Below are 19,798 nucleotides of genomic sequence, written 5' to 3'. Positions count from 1 at the left end.
CAATTGACTGGGTGGGTACACCAAGCGGGAGCGCTGTATCTCTGCTCCTCACTCTCCCTGGTTTAGCACCACAGCAGTGCTGCTGTTACAGTGGGCTCTGGAAGTGCCGCCATTTTTACTTGGAGCTGTAGGTTTCTATGAGGAGTGCTGGATAAAGTGGTGACTCTCTGCCTGCCTTACAGTAGACAAAAGTTAAAGAATTTCATGCATGTTACATTCTAATGGAACCTTTACCTCTTTTAGAATGAAAAGATGTAGAGGTCTAGATATTTACTATTCATTTTAATGTGCATGAATTATAGCAAATATATAAATCATTTGGACATTAATTACATGAATGATGAATTTGCACATTCATTCTAGTTATGACAATACATAGGAATTTTGTTTAAAATCATTCCTTCCATTAGTGGACTATTGTCAGATTCTAAAATTACATTTATAATAGCTTTCAAAGAAATTCACTTTTAAAAGCATTGGTTCAAGTAACCATTCAATTTTTTTTTGCCGTTTATATGCCTTACCCTTTGTCTAAAATTTTCAACTGGATCCAGGGCATGGCAACAACCAGCTGTTGTGAACAATTTTAAGCATGAAAGAGGTACAGTTTGTACCAGGGTTGTTTGAACATTATTTTGTATTGTATGTTTGCACTGGACCCTGTGAAGTTATTGAGGTAATAAACCATTTGAAAATCTGCCCCAAAGAAAATTCACTCAGGCCAGATTAATTTTTGTTTAATCAAGGATATCAAGGTACTTGGTGCGAAGTAATCACGCAAATCAGTTTTCATCAAAATAAATAGAAAAGAGTGAAAACCTCCTATTGTTCTTGTACAGAAAGCAAACAAGTGATAATCAGTTTATAGTTTTGAATTTGGTGTAATTTATACCTGTTACAAGCGCAGAATGGTAATATCCACATGAAACCCAAGAAACTGGCTTGCCAATATCTACTTTATGTGGCAGATTGACACTGCTTTCGGAATCAAGGCCGATCTGTCCCTCAGAATTGTCACCCCACATAAAGAGGTCCCCATCCTCTAAACAAAAAATAAAATCAATCAAATAATTGAACAAACAGGTGCAAAAACAACATTACAACTCATGAAAAGTTATTCATCAACCTCAAATAAACTAAAACAGCATTAAACATTCAATATAATTCCACAACTGTCTGTATCCACCAAATGACAGCATAAGTAAGGAAACAGCCACAGCATTAACAGATTCCATTTCATTAAATTAGAAAGAGAAATTGACGGAGGTGCAAAATAACTGATGGAATTGAGACCTAATAATGGATTGACTTCCATTCAAAAAGTCAATCTCCATTTTCCAGCTTTTATCACAGTCAAAGAACTGTATAGCAAAGAAAGAGACCTTTGGCCATTCTTGTTCATGCCTGCGCATCAAGTGCCTATCTATATTAATCCCATCTGTAAACACTTGATCTATGCCATGACATTTCAGATGCTCATCTAAATACTGTTCAAGCAGAGACAGAATACCAATCTCTACCATCCACTTACCCTTCATAACCCCCATCCCCTCAAGATATCAAGCGCCCTCCAAGTGAATAAAAATACTTCCTCGAATTTCCTTTAAATCTCCTACCCCTCACCATAATCCCAAGCTTTCTGATTGTACACAACTTTACGAGGGAGAAAAGTTTGTCATCATCAGTACAAACTATGCCCTTCATAATTTTGTTTATCTTATTCAATCCCCCTCAGCCTTCTCTGCTCTGAAGAAATCAACTTTTCTCATGATAGTTCAAATGCTCGTCTAAATACTGGTCTTTCCTCACATCTTATATGCTTCATCCCAATTAGCACTCTCTGCATCCTCTACAGCGCAATCACATTTTTCCTATGATGCAGCAAACAGAACTACACACAGTATTTCAGCTGTGACCTGACTAATGTTTTACATCGTTGGACCAGAACCTCCCTGCTCATGTCCCAGCAATTAATGTAAAATGTAAAACATGAAAGCCTGTAGAAGGTATCTTGATGAATGGCTCAAGCCATAACGTTGATTATATATCTTTATCTTTGCTATATAAAGTACACTGTTTGACCTGCTGAGTTTCTCCAGCATTGTGTTTTTACTTTTTAGTTAATAGCAAATATTCCCTTTGCCTTCTTACCCTCCTGTGCTCCTGTCTTCAGGTATCTGTGAGCCTATGCATCAAGTCCTTCTATTCCGGTAAGATTAATTCAAGTTAAATATTTAATTTAAATATTTAGGTAGCATTTCCTTTACTATTGCGAACCTTGCATACTTTAAAAGTAGTTCTTGTATTTTTTTGAACAAAATGATGTGATGGCAGCATTAAAGACAATTGTTTATTGTAAAAAAAAAGTCCTTCTATTACTCCATACGTCCCAGGGACGTAACATTTATTTTCCATAAACTAGCCTTAAAACACATCATCTCACACTTAGCAGGATCAAATTGTATCTGGCATTGCTATAACCACAACAACTGATCAATATTGCCTGCACCCTAAAACAATCCTTCTTGTCGTTAACAACATTACTGACTTTCATCTCATCTGTAATCTTGCTAATTAAATCTCCTACATTCACCCAAAGTATTACAATACTTCATGTTGTTGGCTGACACAATCAGCAATTGGGAATGGGCAAGAAATATTGGCCTTCCAGCAGTATCCACAAATGAATTCATTAAAAAAGTTACAAAATCTTTGGTGAAAAACATCACCAAACTTTTCAAACATTACTATTATGCAATAATATTTAAAAATCTCTCACCAGTTAAGGCAGCTGAAATATTTGATCCAGCAGCCACCTGTTTGATCTTTCTTTTATCTGTGAAATACTCAACACGTTGAAATGCTGTTCTTTCTTCATTGTCACCTAGGCCCAGCTGTCCTTCACTATTGCCACCAGCTGCATAGATATTTCCTTGCTCTGTAACACACATTGAGATCTGCTGAATCCTTATAAATTCACCTTCAGTTATGATTGGGTTTTGTTTTTTAAAAAAAGGTCATGATAAACAGGATTGGCAGAAGCTATTTTGCATTTAATGTTTTTGGCTATGAAATCTTGGAAACCACCTGCCATTACATTAAACATGGGAAACAAGTCCAGCTGACAAAGAAATGGATCTCAAGAGGCCACAAAAGAAGATTCACAACAAAATGCACAATTTTTAGTCATTTTTTTTAGCTAAATGCTTAGGGGATCATGAACATTTTAGTCCAGTCCATGGAAGTCCATGAACTAAGTTACTTTAGAATACAATGTAAATGTACAAAAACTAATCAAGGCAAATTCCCCAATCAGAAAAAAGGAAGTCCATGTAAAACCGACAATCCATTTGTAATGTTAAACAGGAAAGTCTGCCAAAGTGACTGTAGTGCAATACACAAAAGTGGTAGAGAAACAGATCATGCATCTTATCCAGCATTTTTGTGTATTCAATTGTTAACTTATATGTAAATAAGTGGCAAGAATTCATCTTAAACAGGTTAATTTCCAACAATATCATATCCTGATGCAAAAAGAATTACAATGAAGTAATCTATATTTTATATTAATTGTACCAGACATAAAATCTTTACATAAATTTTGCCAAATTTGTTCATCTATAAATATATTTAAATCTTATTCCCATCTATCTCTTGACTTAAATAAATCTAATGAAGGTGCTTTCTCCTGTAATTTCATATATGTTATTGAGATAAACTTCTTTAACAGTTCCACCAACAATCAACTTTTCTAAATCTGTTCAATCTTTTAATACCATATATGATCCTAATTTCTCTCTTAAATAGGCTCTCAATTGAAAATAACAAAAAAGAGTATTACGTGGAATATCATATTTAATTCTTAAATGATCAAATGACATCAATCTACCACTCTCATAACAATCTCCTATTTTAGAAATTCCTTTAGTATACCATATATTTAAAAAATGATAATCTTTTGAAAAAGTTATGAAGATTAATTAATGGAGTTTTTGGTGACAAAAGACTTCCATCATTTTCTAACTTAATCTTATTCCATACATTAATCAAATGTTTCAATAATGGAGCATCTCTGTCAACAACCATTAACCTTGGTTCCCATTTATAAATAAATTCTTCAGGTATATATTCTCCAATTTTACTTAACTCAATTTCCACCCATGATAGTTTAAATATTTCCAAATAAAGAAGAAGAAACCTTAAATGTGCTGCTTTATAATAATTCTTAAAATTAGGAAGCTGTAATCCACCCAATTCATATTTCCATGTTAATTTTTCTAATTATATTCTTGCCATCTTACCTTTCCAAAGAAATTTCCTAACTTGTTTATTTAATTTCTGAAAAAAAAATTTGAGGTACGGAAATTGGTAAAGTCTGAAAGAAATATTGAATTCTTGGAAAAATATTCAGTTAATACAATTAACCCTTCCTCGATGGTGGGGAAAATGTTGTCTGTGATGTACTGGGCTGTGTCCACTACCTTTTCCCTTCCACAATCAGCTCCTTGGATTTGGTGACATTGAATGAAAGATTATTAGTACACCATCCAGCCAAGTTTTTAATCTCATTGACTTATTGCCCCTTTTTATACAATCCACCACCATTATATCGCCAGCAAATTTGTAGATGGTATTGTTGTCGTACCAAGCCACACAGCAGTTATATAACCAGTATATTCATAAATATATCTGAAAAACCAGCACTGCTAGTCATTCACCGTACCTGTGCAGACCAATGTATGGTTTCTCCCACAGGCAGCAAGTTTCATTTTCTCCAATTTCAGAGCTAAAACAAGACAGACAGTGAGTATGACTTATAGTAGGTGTCTACAATATGCATATACATATATACCATATTTAAAAGAAATGTAATTTTACACTTTAATTTCTTTGGATAGTGTTTTCAACACAAATATAGTGATTTCACAAATGAAAACCAGACATCCTGAAATTGTTATCTTCATGAAGTCAACACTAAACAATTACAGAGCACAAGATCATTTTCTTTACAGAGATTGGTGAGAAGGGTGTTTAGTATTACGCATAATGAAGCACAAAACACCAACGGCAAATGCAGGGGGTGGCGGGCAAGATAAAGTGCAAGCTGCAAGGTGAATGCCAGCTGGACCACTATGGTTTACATAAATTTGTGGGAAAATAAATTTCACATGAAGTTTAATATGGACAAATTAGAGTTCATGCACTTTGGTTCTAAAAACAAAGTCAGATCATTATCTGAATGGTGGTAGATTAAGAAAAAGACTGAAACAAGATCTAGGAATGCCTGTTAATGAGTACGTTGGTAGAGCAAGCAGTGAGGAAGGAAAACTGCAAAAGGATTGGGGTCGAGAAGCAAGAATATTCTGTTGCAGTTATGCAGGGTGAAATTCTATTTGTCATTTTCTACGCAACTACGTTTTGCTTATCTGAGGAACAATGCTTTGAGATGAAGGGAGTAGAATGAATTTTAGTCGACTGATTATTTGCTTGATAGGATCAATGTACAAGGACTGATTGGGCAGATCCTCACTGGAGGATAGAAGAATGTGAGGGGATCTAATAACAACACGTACACTTCTAGTAGTTCCACACATAATAAGGGATGTTCCCAATAGCTGGAGTCCAGGTAATCGATCACAGCCTCTGAGTATGCAATTTATAATTGAGATAATAGAAGTCAGAGGAGATTTAAGAAAGAGATAGATGTATTTTTCATGTTCAAGGGGATTAAAGTTTATGGGGAGAAGGCAGAAACAGGGTACTGATCACCTAACATTACCATGAACAGTAGAGCAGGTACAAAAGGCTAAACAACCTGCTCGTTTTTTTCCAATGTTTCCATTATACAAGGATGTGTAAGCAAAAGAACATACGGTACCTTTTACACAAGTGGGTTTGTTTATAGTGTTCTTTGATCCCAAGCCAAGCTGACCCCAATTGTTGCTCCCAAAGATATACAACTTGCCATTTTCTGTCAAAAAAGTGTATTATGTGAACATTTGATTTCACCTTTGATTCTATATTTCACATTATTTTCCAATATTGAATATCTTAGCTGTGGTATTTTTTTCTGAAATAATCACTTCGTTTTCAAAATCAAGTCATCTGATTTTTTTTTCCCTAGTCCAGAATCACTGATTTATTTCATAGTTTCAAGCCCTAATGTGCACCTGGGCAAAGCAGCAGTGGCCAATCTGAAATTAGCCCCACTATTTTCCATTATTCTCAAAGGAAGACGCTAAATTCAACTGCATCACTGCAAGCACCATCCCTTCATGAGAGGAAAAGTACTTCTCTATAAAAAGTGGGGGGGTGGGGGGGGGGGGAAATCAGGTCACCAATTGCCTAGCAACTGATCATAAGTAACAATGGTTGAGGCCAGGGAATAAAAGAGCCAACCAAAGTACAATTATGGAATTATATACTCAATACCTATTTTTATTGAAATCACATGCATGTAAATTCTCAATTAAGAACTGGATGAAAACTGGTATGTAAAATGTTGAAAAAAATTAAAGAAAATATCCTCAACTCAAAACATCTCAAGGAAAATATTTCTCCCTACATTGAATAATTACATAGTATTATCAAACAAAATTAAATGCTGAACCACTAAGAGATATCAGAAAGATGACAAAAAGAGGATCCTCTACATTAGAGTAGATTTTATGGAGAATCTTGGAGAGAAAAAAAATGGAAATCTGGAAAATAATCAATTTCAATGCAAGATACATGACCACAAAAATTCTTCGAAAATGTATCTTTTTCAAACCAATTTTAACCCTTTGGACTCAGTGTCCAGTGTTTTCAGGGACCACCAACAAGTGTCCCCATTTTTTAGGACTGGGTTTATACCCAACTACCAGCTGGTTGGTACCGTAGTTTATCCATGGACTTAGTCTGGAGTACATATTATGAAATTTTTTTAATGGCCTGACTCCAAAAGGTTAATCCCACTTTTCTTTCAGATCCCTTTTAATGCAATGTGCCAACCTTGACAACAGTCAATGCCAGGGTGTTTGACAATTACATCAAATCCAACAAATATAACATGACAACCTGACCAATTTACCCAACTCTGGCCCTTAGGTTGTCAGGCATCTTTCTACTCTGCTTGCTGCTAAATCGCATTACCTTTTTCACCATACCCTTGTGAGGCACAGCCACTAAGACTCATGCTCCAGCATTACTGCCCACCCATTATACTCTGTACAAAACTAAGAAGGTATAGAATTTGCAGGTGAATGGAGCAATGTAATTGTTTCACAGAGAGAATTAGGAATATACAATAATAGCACAGTTGTCATTCAGTGACATTTTGTGAATTTAGTTTGAAATTAGGTATCACACCTCCCAATGGACATTTGAAACATGAAATGTACTTATGCTGAAAGTTTATCTCGTTCTATTATTTCTTGTACAAACTTATCTCATAAGCTAGCAAAGGAACTTGTACATGTACTGACCTAAGAGAGCCTCTGCTTCCTCAGGAGTTTGCAGAGGAGCTAGTGGAGGTGTTCAAGTGAACCGGTACGGACTTGAAGGGCCGACATGGCCTGTTTCCGTGTTGTAAACGGTTATATGGTTATAACAAAATAAAATTAATGAGGTCAGGTTCCAGGCTGGATGTAGAAAGTATCTTACACTTTATTTTTCTCTAACTAACTTCAGGCAATTCAATAAGGTGTTTTTCAAGCACCTGAAAATACCATCCCCACAAGACCACTTAAAAAATTTGGAGTATCTATTTTTTTTATGTAAAGAAAAGGGTAAAGTAATAAACGTTGTACTTGATTTTAATAATCATTTATTGTTGTTCAAGATTGAATGCTCAAAAAAAAGGAAAATCTTTGCATGCGAAAATAAACAAGTCCACAGTAGAACAAACAACTTACCAGTAATAAGTGCAGTGTGTTCATCCCCACAACTGATTGTAACAGCTTTGTCATTTTTCAGCCAGAATTTGCTGGGGATATTGTCTGAGAACTTGCTTTTACCAAATGTAAAAACAGCTCCTGATTCTAAAACAAAAATAAATTACATGGAATAATTTAATCAACATGTATATATGCCAGGTACTTATGGACTAAATTCTCAAAAGTTCTGCCTTCTTGTGTGCATTAAGCATGCACAGTTTGGATCAAGGCATTCCTACATTTTATAATCTTAATACTCTTTGTTAATTTGATTCAAATGTGTTATTAATGAAAGATCAATCATACTTCCATCCATTGTATTTTTTTTATTTCCCTCTATGTGCAAAATTCCTCAGAAACCTGAGTGTGCAATAACAGAAATTGTCATCATGAGAGAGAAACTGACCATTGGAAATATACTCATTCTGTACAGTATAACATGTTGTTTATAAGTATGCTTATTGTGTTCAAATTTATGATTATTTAGAATTTGTCTCTACTGTGCCTACTTTCTAGGTTTTTTTAATTAATTACTGTATTGTTTGCACTGTTTTATTCACTTTAACCATAACCATAACCGTATAACCATTTACGGAGCGGAAACAGGCCATGTTGGCCTTTCGAGTCCGCACCGGTTCACTGATTTTGTGTGCCCTCTAATGGTCCCGTTCTTCTTCTTCTTAACTTGAGTTGTCTTTTGCTGTTTTTGAGTAGTCTTGTGTCGTTTTATGTAGCATCATGGTTTTTGGAGGAACGTTGTCTCTTTTCTTACTGCGTACTGCATATGCAGTTTAGTTTTAAAATGACAAATAAAGGCTTCTTGAACTTGAATTTAATATGTACGTCCTAATATTTACTTGAAAGGGGATAGACGCAGAGGAAAATGTGCTCCCTGGTGCATGATTCATAAAAGGCTAATATCTTTGGCTTGGCTTCGCGGACGAAGATTTATGGAGGGGGTAAAAAGTTCACGTCAGCTGCAGGCTCGTTTGTGGCTGACAAGTCCGATGCGGGACAGGCAGACACGATTGCAGTGGTTGCAGGGGAAAATTGGTGGGTTGGGGTTGGGTGTTGGGTTTTTCCTCCTTTGCCTTTTGTCAGTGAGGTGGGCTCTGCGGTCTTCTTCAAAGGAGGTTGCTGCCCGCCAAACTGTGAGGCGCCAAGATGCACGGTTTGAGGCGTTATCAGCCCACTGGCGGTGGTCGATGTGGCAGGCACCAAGAGATTTCTTTAGGCAGTCCTTGTACCTTTTCTTTGGTGCACCTCTGTCACGGTGGCCAGTGGAGAGCTCGCCATATAACACGATCTTGGGAAGGCGATGGTCCTCCATTCTGGAGACGTGACCCATCCAGCGCAGCTGGATCTTCAGCAGCGTGGACTCGATGTTGTCGACCTCTGCCATCTCGAGTACTTCGACGTTAGGGATGTAAGCGCTCCAATGGATGTTGAGGATGGAGCGGAGACAACGCTGGTGGAAGCGTTCTAGGAGCCGTAGGTGATGCCGGTAGAGGACCCATGATTCGGAGCCAAACAGGAGTGTGGGTATGACAACGGCTCTGTATACGCTTATCTTTGTGAGGTTTTTCAGTTGGTTGTTTTTCCAGACTCTTTTGTGTAGTCTTCCAAAGGCGCTATTTGCCTTGGCGAGTCTGTTGTCTATCTCATTGTCGATCCTTGCATCTGATGAAATGGTGCAGCCGAGATAGGTAAACTGGTTGACCGTTTTGAGTTTTGTGTGCCCGATGGAGATGTGGGGGGGCTGGTAATCATGGTGGGGAGCTGGCTGATGGAGGACCTCAGTTTTCTTCAGGCTGACTTCCAGGCCAAACATTTTGGCAGTTTCCGCAAAGCAGGACGTCAAGCGCTGAAGAGCTGGCTCTGAATGGGCAACTAAAGCGGCATCGTCTGCAAAGAGTAGTTCACGGACAAGTTTCTCTTGTGTCTTGGTGTGAGCTTGCAGGCGCCTCAGATTGAAGAGACTGCCATCTGTGCGGTACCGGATGTAAACAGCGTCTTCATTGTTGGGGTCTTTCATGGCTTGGTTCAGCATCATGCTGAAGAAGATTGAAAAGAGGGTTGGTGCGAGAACACAGCCTTGCTTCACGCCATTGTTAATGGAGAAGGGTTCAGAGAGCTCATTGCTGTATCTGACCCGACCTTGTTGGTTTTCGTGCAGTTGGATAATCATGTTGAGGAACTTTGGGGGACATCCGATGCGCTCTAGTATTTGCCAAAGCCCTTTCCTGCTCACGGTGTCGAAGGCTTTGGTGAGGTCAACAAAGGTGATGTAGAGTCCTTTGTTTTGTTCTCTGCACTTTTCTTGGAGCTGTCTGAGGGCAAAGACCATGTCAGTAATTCCTCTGTTTGCGCGAAAGCCGCACTGTGATTCTGGGAGAATATTCTCGGCGACACTAGGTATTATTCTATTTAGTAGAAATTTAGTAGAAAAAAAAAGGCTAATATAGAGGTACAAAAAATAAATAGCAAAGCTAACAGAACAGTATTGTTCATTGTTTGAGAAATGGAATACAAGAGCAAAAATGTCATGCTTCAGTTACATAGGACACTGATGAGACCCTACCTGGAAGTCAGTATAGAGTGTAGATCTTCTGAAGAAAGGACGTTACTACATTGGAAGAAATTTAAAAAGCTAATATTTGGAACAGGAACACTGACTTATAAGGAAGGAGCAGAGGGAGTCAGGCAGGGAGGGCACTGATAAAATGCAGAGGTGCATTTTAAAAACACAGAGGTAGATTTTTAAAAATGCAGAAGTGGATCATTCATTGGCCAGAGTTGGAAAATCACATTGCAGAATGGGTACGTGAACAGAGGCAAGCTTGCTACACAGTCACCCAAGTAGGCAAAATCACACCCAGACCTCAGCAACAATTTTGAGGCCACAATAGACTGATGCAATCGTTTCATGAACAGGAAAAACCTGGTATTACAACCAAAAAATTGCACAGAAACTACTAAAAGATCTTGATCATAAAGTTGTACGTTTTCACCAGTTTATTATACGGAACTGGCAGAAACCCCAGTTTGCATTGACAAATATTGGAAACATGGACAAAACCCCCATGAATTTTGATATGATAAGCAATAGAACAGTGGAATGGAAAGGTGTTAAAACTGTGAAAACCAAAACTATAGGCCATGAAAGGACCAGGTTTACTGTGGTGTTATCATGCATGGCGGATGGGACGAAGTTAAGACCCATGGTCATCTTCAAATGCAAAATTAAACTGAAAATGAAATTCCCTGCAAGTATTTTTGTACATTTTCATGAAAAAGGATGGAAGGATGAAAAGGGTATAAAATTATGGATAGACAACGTGTGGAACAGGTGGCCAGGCGGTTTATGCAAAGAATAGAGTTTGCAGGTCTAGGATATGTTTTGTAGCCACTTGACTGAGAAGACTAGAAGTAGATTAGCACGCCATAATACTTACATGGCGGTTATCCCGGATGGCTTGGTGTCTATATTGCAATCTCTCAATGTCTGCTCAAACAAGCCATTCAAAGACCATGTGCGTGAAGAATGGAATACATGAATGTTGAGTGCAGAAAAGTCGTTTACAAAAGGCGGGGCAATGCATGCTGCATCACTTGATGCACTGTGTAGCTTCATGCTCAAGGCATGGGACAAAGTTAGAGACTGATAAAATCATTAAGAAGCGGGACACTGATGACAAAGCTGAAGCCTCCTCATCAGATACAGACTGGGACCCATATGATGACTGCTTGCTGCCATCCTTGCTTCAAACGATGATATCGAGAGTGGTTTTGAAGGGTTCTAAATGTGCTGCTGTTTTCAGTAAAATCTCAATGAAAATCTGTCGCAGTGGATTTTTTTGGTTTTTCAGGGTCGTCTTCTACACTGGATCGGCACAGATCAGATTTTGAGCTGAATTTAAGGTCTCAAAAGTATATCTGGCAAACAAGTCGACCCTCATTTTTTTAAAAGAGTTTTTCGGGTTTCACAACTCGCCAAAATATACTGTACTTCACATTGTAATTTACAAATCAGATAATTTCATTGAATAAAAAAAATCATTTCAAAATGCACATTCTTGAAAACTAGATTTTTATTAATATTTATCAGCGAATTGGCAGTGTTTAGCCCACATGGACTATAACCACAAACACAAGAGAACCAAATATACATGATTTGCAAGTATCACTAAAAAAATATATTTGGGGGATATTTATGCTTAACTCTTACTTACTATTATCTCAGTGCAGCCTGTTATTGTATAAAGTTCATTAATTCTGCACTGACCACAAACACAAGTAGAAATCAGTTTTCTGTTGAGGACAAGCCAAGCCACAAGGCAAATGGATGCACATCTTTCCACTGATACTGATGGTCCATCACATCTCATGCGACAGACCACCAGCAAGTACTCCAGAAACTGAAATGGATCAGCTGGTACTGTGACAATTTCAACAGGATCTTACACCACCTGATACCTCACAGCCTTTCCACCATCTACATGGCACAAGTCAGGAGAATAAAGCAATATTCTCCACTTTGTTGGATAATTGCAACTCCAACAATGTTCAAGAAATTTAGCAGACCAGAACAAAGCAGTCCATTTGATTTGTTTCCCATCCATCACCCTAAACATTCATCCCCCTACACCTGCTGCTGCACTACAGCTATGTGCCATTTACAAACCGCACAGCAGTTGTTCTCCTCCATTATTCCAACACCACCATTCAACAGCCTCTACTAGCAAGAAGGATAACAGCAGTTTGGAAACACAGTCACCTTCATATTACACCCAATTCTGACTTGGAAATATAAAACTCACAATTTCCTCCATTCATCCCCCTTCCTCCAACTGCCTTTCAATTCTCTCCCCTTTTTCAATTCCCCTCCTTGTCAGTTACTTCCCTTGTCACTCACCTCGTTCTTTCTGAAGCCTTTTCCTCTTCATTTACCAGGTTGATTCCAGAGATGAAAGGGTTCGCTTATGAGGAGAGATTGAGTTGTATGGGGCCGTACTCACTGAAATTTAGAAGTATGAGAGGGGATCTTATAGAAAAATATAAAATTATAAAAGGCATAGATAAGATAGAGGTAGGTAAGTTGTTTACATTGGTAGGGGAGACCAGAACTAGGGGATATAGGGTAGTAGATTTAGGACAGAGGAACTGCTTTTTCAGAGGTTGGTGAGTCCATCAAATTCACTGCTCATTGAAACAGTGGAGGTGACCTCAGTAAATATATTTAAGACAAAGTTGAAAAGATCTTTACATAATAAGGGAATGAAGAGATATGGGGGAAAGGCAGGTAGGAAGAGATGAGCCTTTCATCAGATCAGCCATAATCACAATGAATGGCAGAGCGGGCTTGATGGGCTGGATGGCCTACTCCTGCTTACGTTCTTCAGTTCTCTCTCTCAAATTTCCAATTTTTCACCTCCTTCGCACACATTCCCTAACCCCATCCGCCACCTCCAGCAATCTTCATAAGTGAGGTCACCCACCCACTGTTGTTGCTCACCTTCTTTAGTGCATTACCCTTTCCACTGATTGTCTTCTGCCATTCCCCCATCAACCTTGTTGTCTGAAGTCTATGAATGTCCAGAACTCTCACAGGAAGCTTCAGGAGAATATTCAGCCATCTGCCTGGTGCTATACCCAGATTTGGTTTCCTGGTATTCAGAGAACAGTTTCCTAGCCAATCCATATGGACCAATCCTGTGGCGGTGGGAGCATTTTACTTGACCACCATCATTCAGTTCACACAGTGACCATAATGACTAGAACTCCATCTCCCATGTTCCTCTGCCATGGAATGAATATTGTCAACTAGCCTCCATTGGTAAATTCAAATAACATCAGCAAATCAAACTCTTGAATAAACACAGGGGAAAACACACTATTTGATACATTGAAGACCTTGTAAATGACATTTGACAATTTCACCTGAAAAACAGTAAATTTAGTCAATGTACATTTTCTTGGTAAAACTTCCATTTTGAAGATCATGAACCTAATACATCAAGCATATCTTAATTGATAAATAATCTGTAAAGTATTTGGCAGCCTCTTATTTTGAGACTGCAGCTCCTAGTTCTCGGCTCCTAAATCAGGAAATGTACTCCTTGTGTACATCCTGTTATACCCTATAAGAATTTTGAATAAGATCACTTCTCACCTTCCTAAACTGCAGAAAATGCAGACCTAGTCACTCTCTCTTCATAAGGCATATACATCATTCAGGAACCAATCTGATGAACCTCCATTGTACTCCTACAGCAAGAGTACAGTAAAACATCAATAATTCAACGCCTTCAGCATATTGTTAAACAACTAGATCTTTCTCCTACTAATACTCCAACACATTTTCAATTCACTATTTTATTTGAAGGTGTTACAAAGTAGCAAAATACATTTTCAGCAAACCCATCGTATGTTCTCCTTGTATCTAAGTGGGTTTTCTCCAGGCGCTCCAGTTTCCTCCCACCCGCCAAAAACGTACATTAGATTTGTAGATTAATTGGTGTATTGAGCACCACAGGCTGGTAGGCTAAAAGGGCCTGTTACCATGCTGTATATCTAAATTTTTAAAATAAATAAAAACCTGTTCCGTTCACAGACAGCGCAATCAATGGGGCCCCAATGAGTATGAAGAGAACTCAGGAAACTGAACCCACTGAGCCAGATGCTGCATTATCAGAATTTTCAAATAATGAAATACAGGATAATTGAAGTTTTAAACTATCCTTTTATAAGAAAGGTGTTGAAACTGTACACAGCTATAGAGAAATGGATCGGAGGTCTATCTCCCACACCCACCCTCCACCATCAACGTGATCGAACAGGATCATTGTCTGAAGAGGGCACACAAATCATTGAGGACCTTTTCCAACACGTACACATCATTCAGCTGCTCCCGTATACAGGAATACAGGAGTATCAGAGCCAGCACCACCAGGTTGAGGAACAGCTTCTTCCCATGGGCAGTGAGGATGCTGAACGACCAAAGGAGGTCCTGACACTAACCATCCAAGGCTCTCATATTCATGAAACAATATTTATTTATTTGTATATATGAATTCTTGTATACACGTATTTGCATGTGTATTATTTGTCTGTATGTGTGTTCTGTCTGGTTGTGCGCCTACATGTTTTGCACCGAGAACCAGAGAACACTGTTTCTTCGGGTTATACTTGTGCAATCAGATGGCAATAAACTTGACTTCATGTTACATGCCAAAGCCCTACATTACAATGTTAAGATACCTTCATTCCTGAACACAAATTCATCATCCTTTTTGCCTTAGCTAAATACAACCTGCTGGAGGAACTTTTTGGGTAAAGCAGCATCATTCACAATGAAAATTAAATGCATGGTGCAATGTCATTTCCCAGTGTCATATTCATTTATACACAGTACAGTCTCTTAACAATCAATGCATTTGTACATTCAGTCACTGTACCTTGCAACATTAACCATTTATAGCACCATTGACACTAATGTTCCCCCACCACTCTATGGTTTCACCCCCTTCTGTTATTTGAGAGACTTCCTGACCAATCTCAGCCACATCAATATCTGGAAGGATCCTAGACCTTATTGCCTGCACCAAGCCTCAGTGCACCTCCTGATCTTCCAGCTCAAAAAGAATGGTCAGTATCTTGGGCAGAAGCCTTTCATCAAGCCTGGAAATACAGAGAGATAAACCAATGCAAAGAGGAAAGGGTGGAATGGAGGTGCAGGACAAGGGCCCTTGTGATATTGGTCGAGGGAGAGGTGAAGCATTACAGACCAAGGTAGAAGATTGGCAGGTCAGACAAAGGGAGAGAAAGGCAAGAAAACCAAAAGAGTCAGATGGAACAAGAGTTATACAGGGAAGAGTGGGTGACCAGAAGACAAAGGCTGCCAGTACTGGAATCCTAGAAGAGACAGAGAAAAAGAATGGTTGGGAAGGGTGAGAATGAATGGGTGAGGGGTAAGAACGAATAGGTGAGGGGCGAGAATGGGAAAGGGGACAAAGAACGAAAATAAGGAAAAATATTTGCCTCCATTGGTTACTATGCCTTAATATTGGTTTGTAGTGACATGAAGAAGGACATCTAGTTTCCATGATCACCATTACCCAATCTCTCATCATTTAACACCTTTGCTATTTTGTATGCCAAAGTGGATATCCGTGTTATTTTGCATTAATTGCATCTGCCATGTTCTTGCCATATACATACATTTAGTGACCCTGAAGCCTCTTTATATCCTCCTCGCTGGTCAGAGTCCAAGAGTTTTTTGTTCTGAACAAACATGGGAAGATGACCTTTGACCCTTCAATATGTTGATACACAGGTCGAAGCACAATCTTTGTGAATTCCCACTTGTCATGGCCTGACAACAATTCATGTTTTCTTATTCATTGCTTTCTATCCAAAGTCAAGTTCTCAATTCAGTTTGTTATCTCTCCCCCTACTCCTTGTGCTCTAAAAAGCCTATCAATCTTGAGGGAACCTTGTCAAAAACCTCTAAAAATCCCTATCATTTGGTTCCTCCTTATCTATTGCATTAGCCACATCCTCAAAGAACTCCAGTTGATTAGTCCAATGTGACTTCTCTTTCATAAATCCATGCCGACTACACTCAATCCTCCTGTTGCCATGCTGCATATCTAAATTTTAAAAAATAAATAAAAACCTGTTACGTTCACAGACAGCACAATCAACGTGATCTAACAGGATCGTTGTCTGAAGAGGGCAATACAGCTTCCAGCAGTTTCTCCATAACTGACATTAAATGAACAGTTCAGTAGTCACCCATTTTCTCTCTCCCTCCTTCAGTAATAGGATCAAATTCACTATCTTCAATCTCTGGGAGCATTTCCAGAATATTGGAAAGAATGACTACTGACCAGAAATATTAGATCTGCGTATCTTTCCACAGCTGCAGTCGAACTCATAGTCAGTGCTTTCCACATATTGCTTTATTCAACAGCAACACTACTTTGCTTTTGGGCATATCGTTGGTGATTGTCAAAAAGAGACATGTTGAACAAGTTGGTATGTGTTATAGATAGAGAATTTGGGTTAAAAAGGGTTTAAGTTAAAATGTGATGATTAGTCATAAAAGGGGGCTAACCACTAGAGTTTAGCTGGAAAATGTTACAACAGACTTGCAACAGATTTAACTACAGAGAGACATGCAGGAGCCAAAGATTGATAAAGAGTGAAAAACAGAATTTGGTGTGAGCACAGGTCATGAATGATCGTGGTGTGCGTGACTAACAGTAATCAGGATGATTCTGCAAAAACTAACCAATTAAAGCAGTGTAGTGGAGATGCCGAAGGACAAGCAAATTGTATAAAAAACAATGCACTGTATGTATCGGGGCTTGACTTGGCGAGAAGCCGGTTGAGTCCAACTCTGCAGACTTGTGAATAAAGCTTGTTGTGTCACCGATCTTAAAGAGACTCATTTGTGAGAATTTGTGTTTCTGACAATATGGACTGACTGATGGGCAAATAGATACCGTTTCAACAAAGTTTTGGAAGAACTTACAAGGGAATGGGGCATGGGTCTGCAATGGGACCAGCATGTAGTTTGAGCATTGAAGCAGCAAGGACTACTCATGGCAAACAGCCTTGATTCAAAATCAATTTGGACAAATAATCGAAGGGGAGAAATTAAATAGCAAATTCTGGAAACAACCTTTCGGTAAATGAACCATCATCAAAACTAAAGGGTGGGCCAAGAGGCCGGGCTTTGACAGCTCCGCCAAGGCTCAAAGGCCCGATGGTCTCCTCCCGACGGACGGAAACCCCTCGGGGAGCCCCAGCCGGTGTGGACCCCGCCCCCGCTCTCTGTTCACCCAGCGGGCGTCCCGGGGTCAACAGCGGTGGTCCCTCCGTCTCAGCTTTCGGACTGCCTGGGCGGGGGAGGAGGGAATGCTGGGCCCGCTCTCCCTGTCACCACGATCATTCTCACTCACGCGGAATGTCCTCGCCTTCCAACGCGGACTCCGCCGCCATCTCCTCGCCGCCACCGGATGACGACCCGGAAGTAAACAAATCCGCCTGCCATTGGCAACCAAGCAAAAAAAAATTGCCCCGCACGGCGCCATCCCGCGGTGGTCCCGATGAACTGCAGCTCTGACCGCCAGCGCCGTCTGGCGACATCACTGGCGGGTGGCAGAATCTTGCCACCCTGCGTCTATTTTGAGGGAACAGCAGGCAGAAGCTTTGTAGCATTAGTTTTATCTTGACGGCGGTGGACAGTTCTCGGTTGCTTAATTTTGAAAGCGTATTCCGCGTAGACAGGTGAGCTGAAAGGCCTGTTCTTGTGTTACACTGTTCCGTGTTGTACCATTCACAAGGGCCATAGAACACCATTTGATGACCAACATCTGGGAAAGGTATTGACCTGCTCAGATCAAATGCAATTCCAGAGAGAGAAAGGAAACTGGGTGAGATTTGATTGATTTTGTTTCATCCCCTTAACCAGTCACTTCCATGTGATCCCTTTCTCCACTTTCATAGCTTCCAACACTATGGTATTTTTCATCCTCTTCCAGACATCAGGATGTGGTGATGTGTTTCCTCCATTGTACATAGTTATTGTTGACTACTATATATAGGGAGCTGGCCTATATACTGATGATTCATACCCTCTGACTCCTCCCCCGTGGTCCTGGGCATCAAGGTTGAGTCACCTCTCCCTTCCCACTATACCTGGATCTGGGCCAGCAAGGTTCTTCTGTATATTAAAGCCTCTTGTTCCTGGTAGTCCCTATCATTCTGGTATTTTAATTTCTTTCTTGCACAGAGATCTAATCTTCCTTCACCTGGGTGTACGCATTCTTCCATTGAACAACTTTTTATTAAAGTCTATCGGGTTCTCCAAATCACAGGTGATTTGACTCTGTGGGATAAACTGAACACTTTTTCTTTCAATCACACTAGCCCCTTTCTCACCTCTGTTTTTCTGGTACCTACAATGGATGCTCCATTTTATTTTGCATCATTGTGGACGTTTGTTTCAAATTTCCACCCTGCCCTCATTTTTACATGATCCATAGTCATCTGTCCTTTTTTCCTGATTTCTGAATTTCCATCTAATGGATGAAAAAATAGTTGGGAAACCAAATTGCAGAGAGGGTGCAAACAGTTTGCAGAAAAGTATTGATATTTTTGGTGAATGGGGAAAATGTTGGAAAATTATATGGGACAAAGTCACTGGAAGGAAGAATAGCAGAGTTAATTTTATGAAGAAAAATTGCAGAAAACTGCACTCGGGCTTGGGGTTTCCTTGTGGAAGATGATTAATTAATTAATTAACCAAATATTAAAGCATAAATACAACCTGGTTCATGCTTATGCTGGAACAGTTGCAAATAACTAGGATGTGTGTTGCCTGGCAATGACAGCAATCTGAACTTCCATTAGCCTTGACCAAGGACAGCGAGAAGCTTTGGAATGGATTTTGCCTGGTAACAACAACATCCTGGCTGATAACTACCAACAGTCCTGTTTCTCTCTGGAATCATGTGATTTAGAGGAATTGGGGGAATCAAAACTAAAAATACCTTAGAAGAGGGAGACACATCTGTGTGATTGGTCCACAATATAGTGTATCATGTAAATGGACATTGCAAAGCTTAATGCTGATGGGATAATGCTCCCGAGGAGGTGACTGTTTTGAGATTGGTTTAATATCAGATAGAGTTGGAGAATTTAAATCATATGTATGTTCAGGGAGATCCTTGATCCTCTAAGGAGATGATGGACTGCCCACAGGCCTGTGTATCAAATAAAGGGAATTGGCTAAAGAGAAGTTTTGGGTCCTTCATTCTTCAACCTACAAGGAGAGTAAACTGCTAATCCCCAGAACGTGGATTGAGGATCGA

General features: G+C 39.3%; 2 protein-coding genes across 9 annotated transcripts in view; one reads left to right on the top strand and one right to left on the bottom strand.

The window, feature by feature from the left end:
• LOC138738691 (X-linked retinitis pigmentosa GTPase regulator-like) overlaps positions 1-19,798 on the bottom strand; it is an 82,705-nt gene that overhangs the window by 62,417 nt on the left and 490 nt on the right. For 2 of the 8 annotated variants that reach the window (XM_069889398.1, XM_069889394.1), the window contains exons 1-6: positions 17,885-17,955; positions 7,896-8,021; positions 5,879-5,971; positions 4,724-4,786; positions 2,780-2,938; positions 893-1,042 (exon numbers count right to left, since the gene is read on the bottom strand). In XM_069889398.1, the coding sequence (XP_069745499.1) occupies positions 893-1,042; positions 2,780-2,938; positions 4,724-4,786; positions 5,879-5,971; positions 7,896-8,021; positions 17,885-17,924 (631 nt within the window). In that variant the 5' untranslated portion in view covers positions 17,925-17,955. Of the gene's footprint in view, positions 1-892; positions 1,043-2,779; positions 2,939-4,723; positions 4,787-5,878; positions 5,972-6,170; positions 6,287-7,466; positions 7,557-7,895; positions 8,022-10,497; positions 10,581-12,831; positions 12,934-14,088; positions 14,184-17,884; positions 17,956-19,798 lie in introns of those variants that run through there. The other 6 variants (XM_069889395.1, XM_069889399.1, XM_069889397.1 and 3 more) reach the window with 6 other exon arrangements.
• Positions 2,174-19,798, top strand: part of otc (ornithine transcarbamylase) — a 64,121-nt gene continuing 46,496 nt past the window's right edge. The window contains exons 1-2 of the mRNA XM_069889404.1: positions 2,174-2,210; positions 4,756-4,803. Coding sequence (XP_069745505.1) covers positions 2,188-2,210; positions 4,756-4,803 — 71 coding nt within the window. The 5' untranslated portion in view covers positions 2,174-2,187. The remainder of the gene's footprint in view (positions 2,211-4,755; positions 4,804-19,798) is intronic.

Source organism: Narcine bancroftii, chromosome 7, assembly GCF_036971445.1.
Source record: "Narcine bancroftii isolate sNarBan1 chromosome 7, sNarBan1.hap1, whole genome shotgun sequence".
Lineage (NCBI taxonomy): Eukaryota > Metazoa > Chordata > Chondrichthyes > Torpediniformes > Narcinidae > Narcine > Narcine bancroftii.
This window is presented reverse-complemented; position numbering and strand designations above follow the sequence as displayed.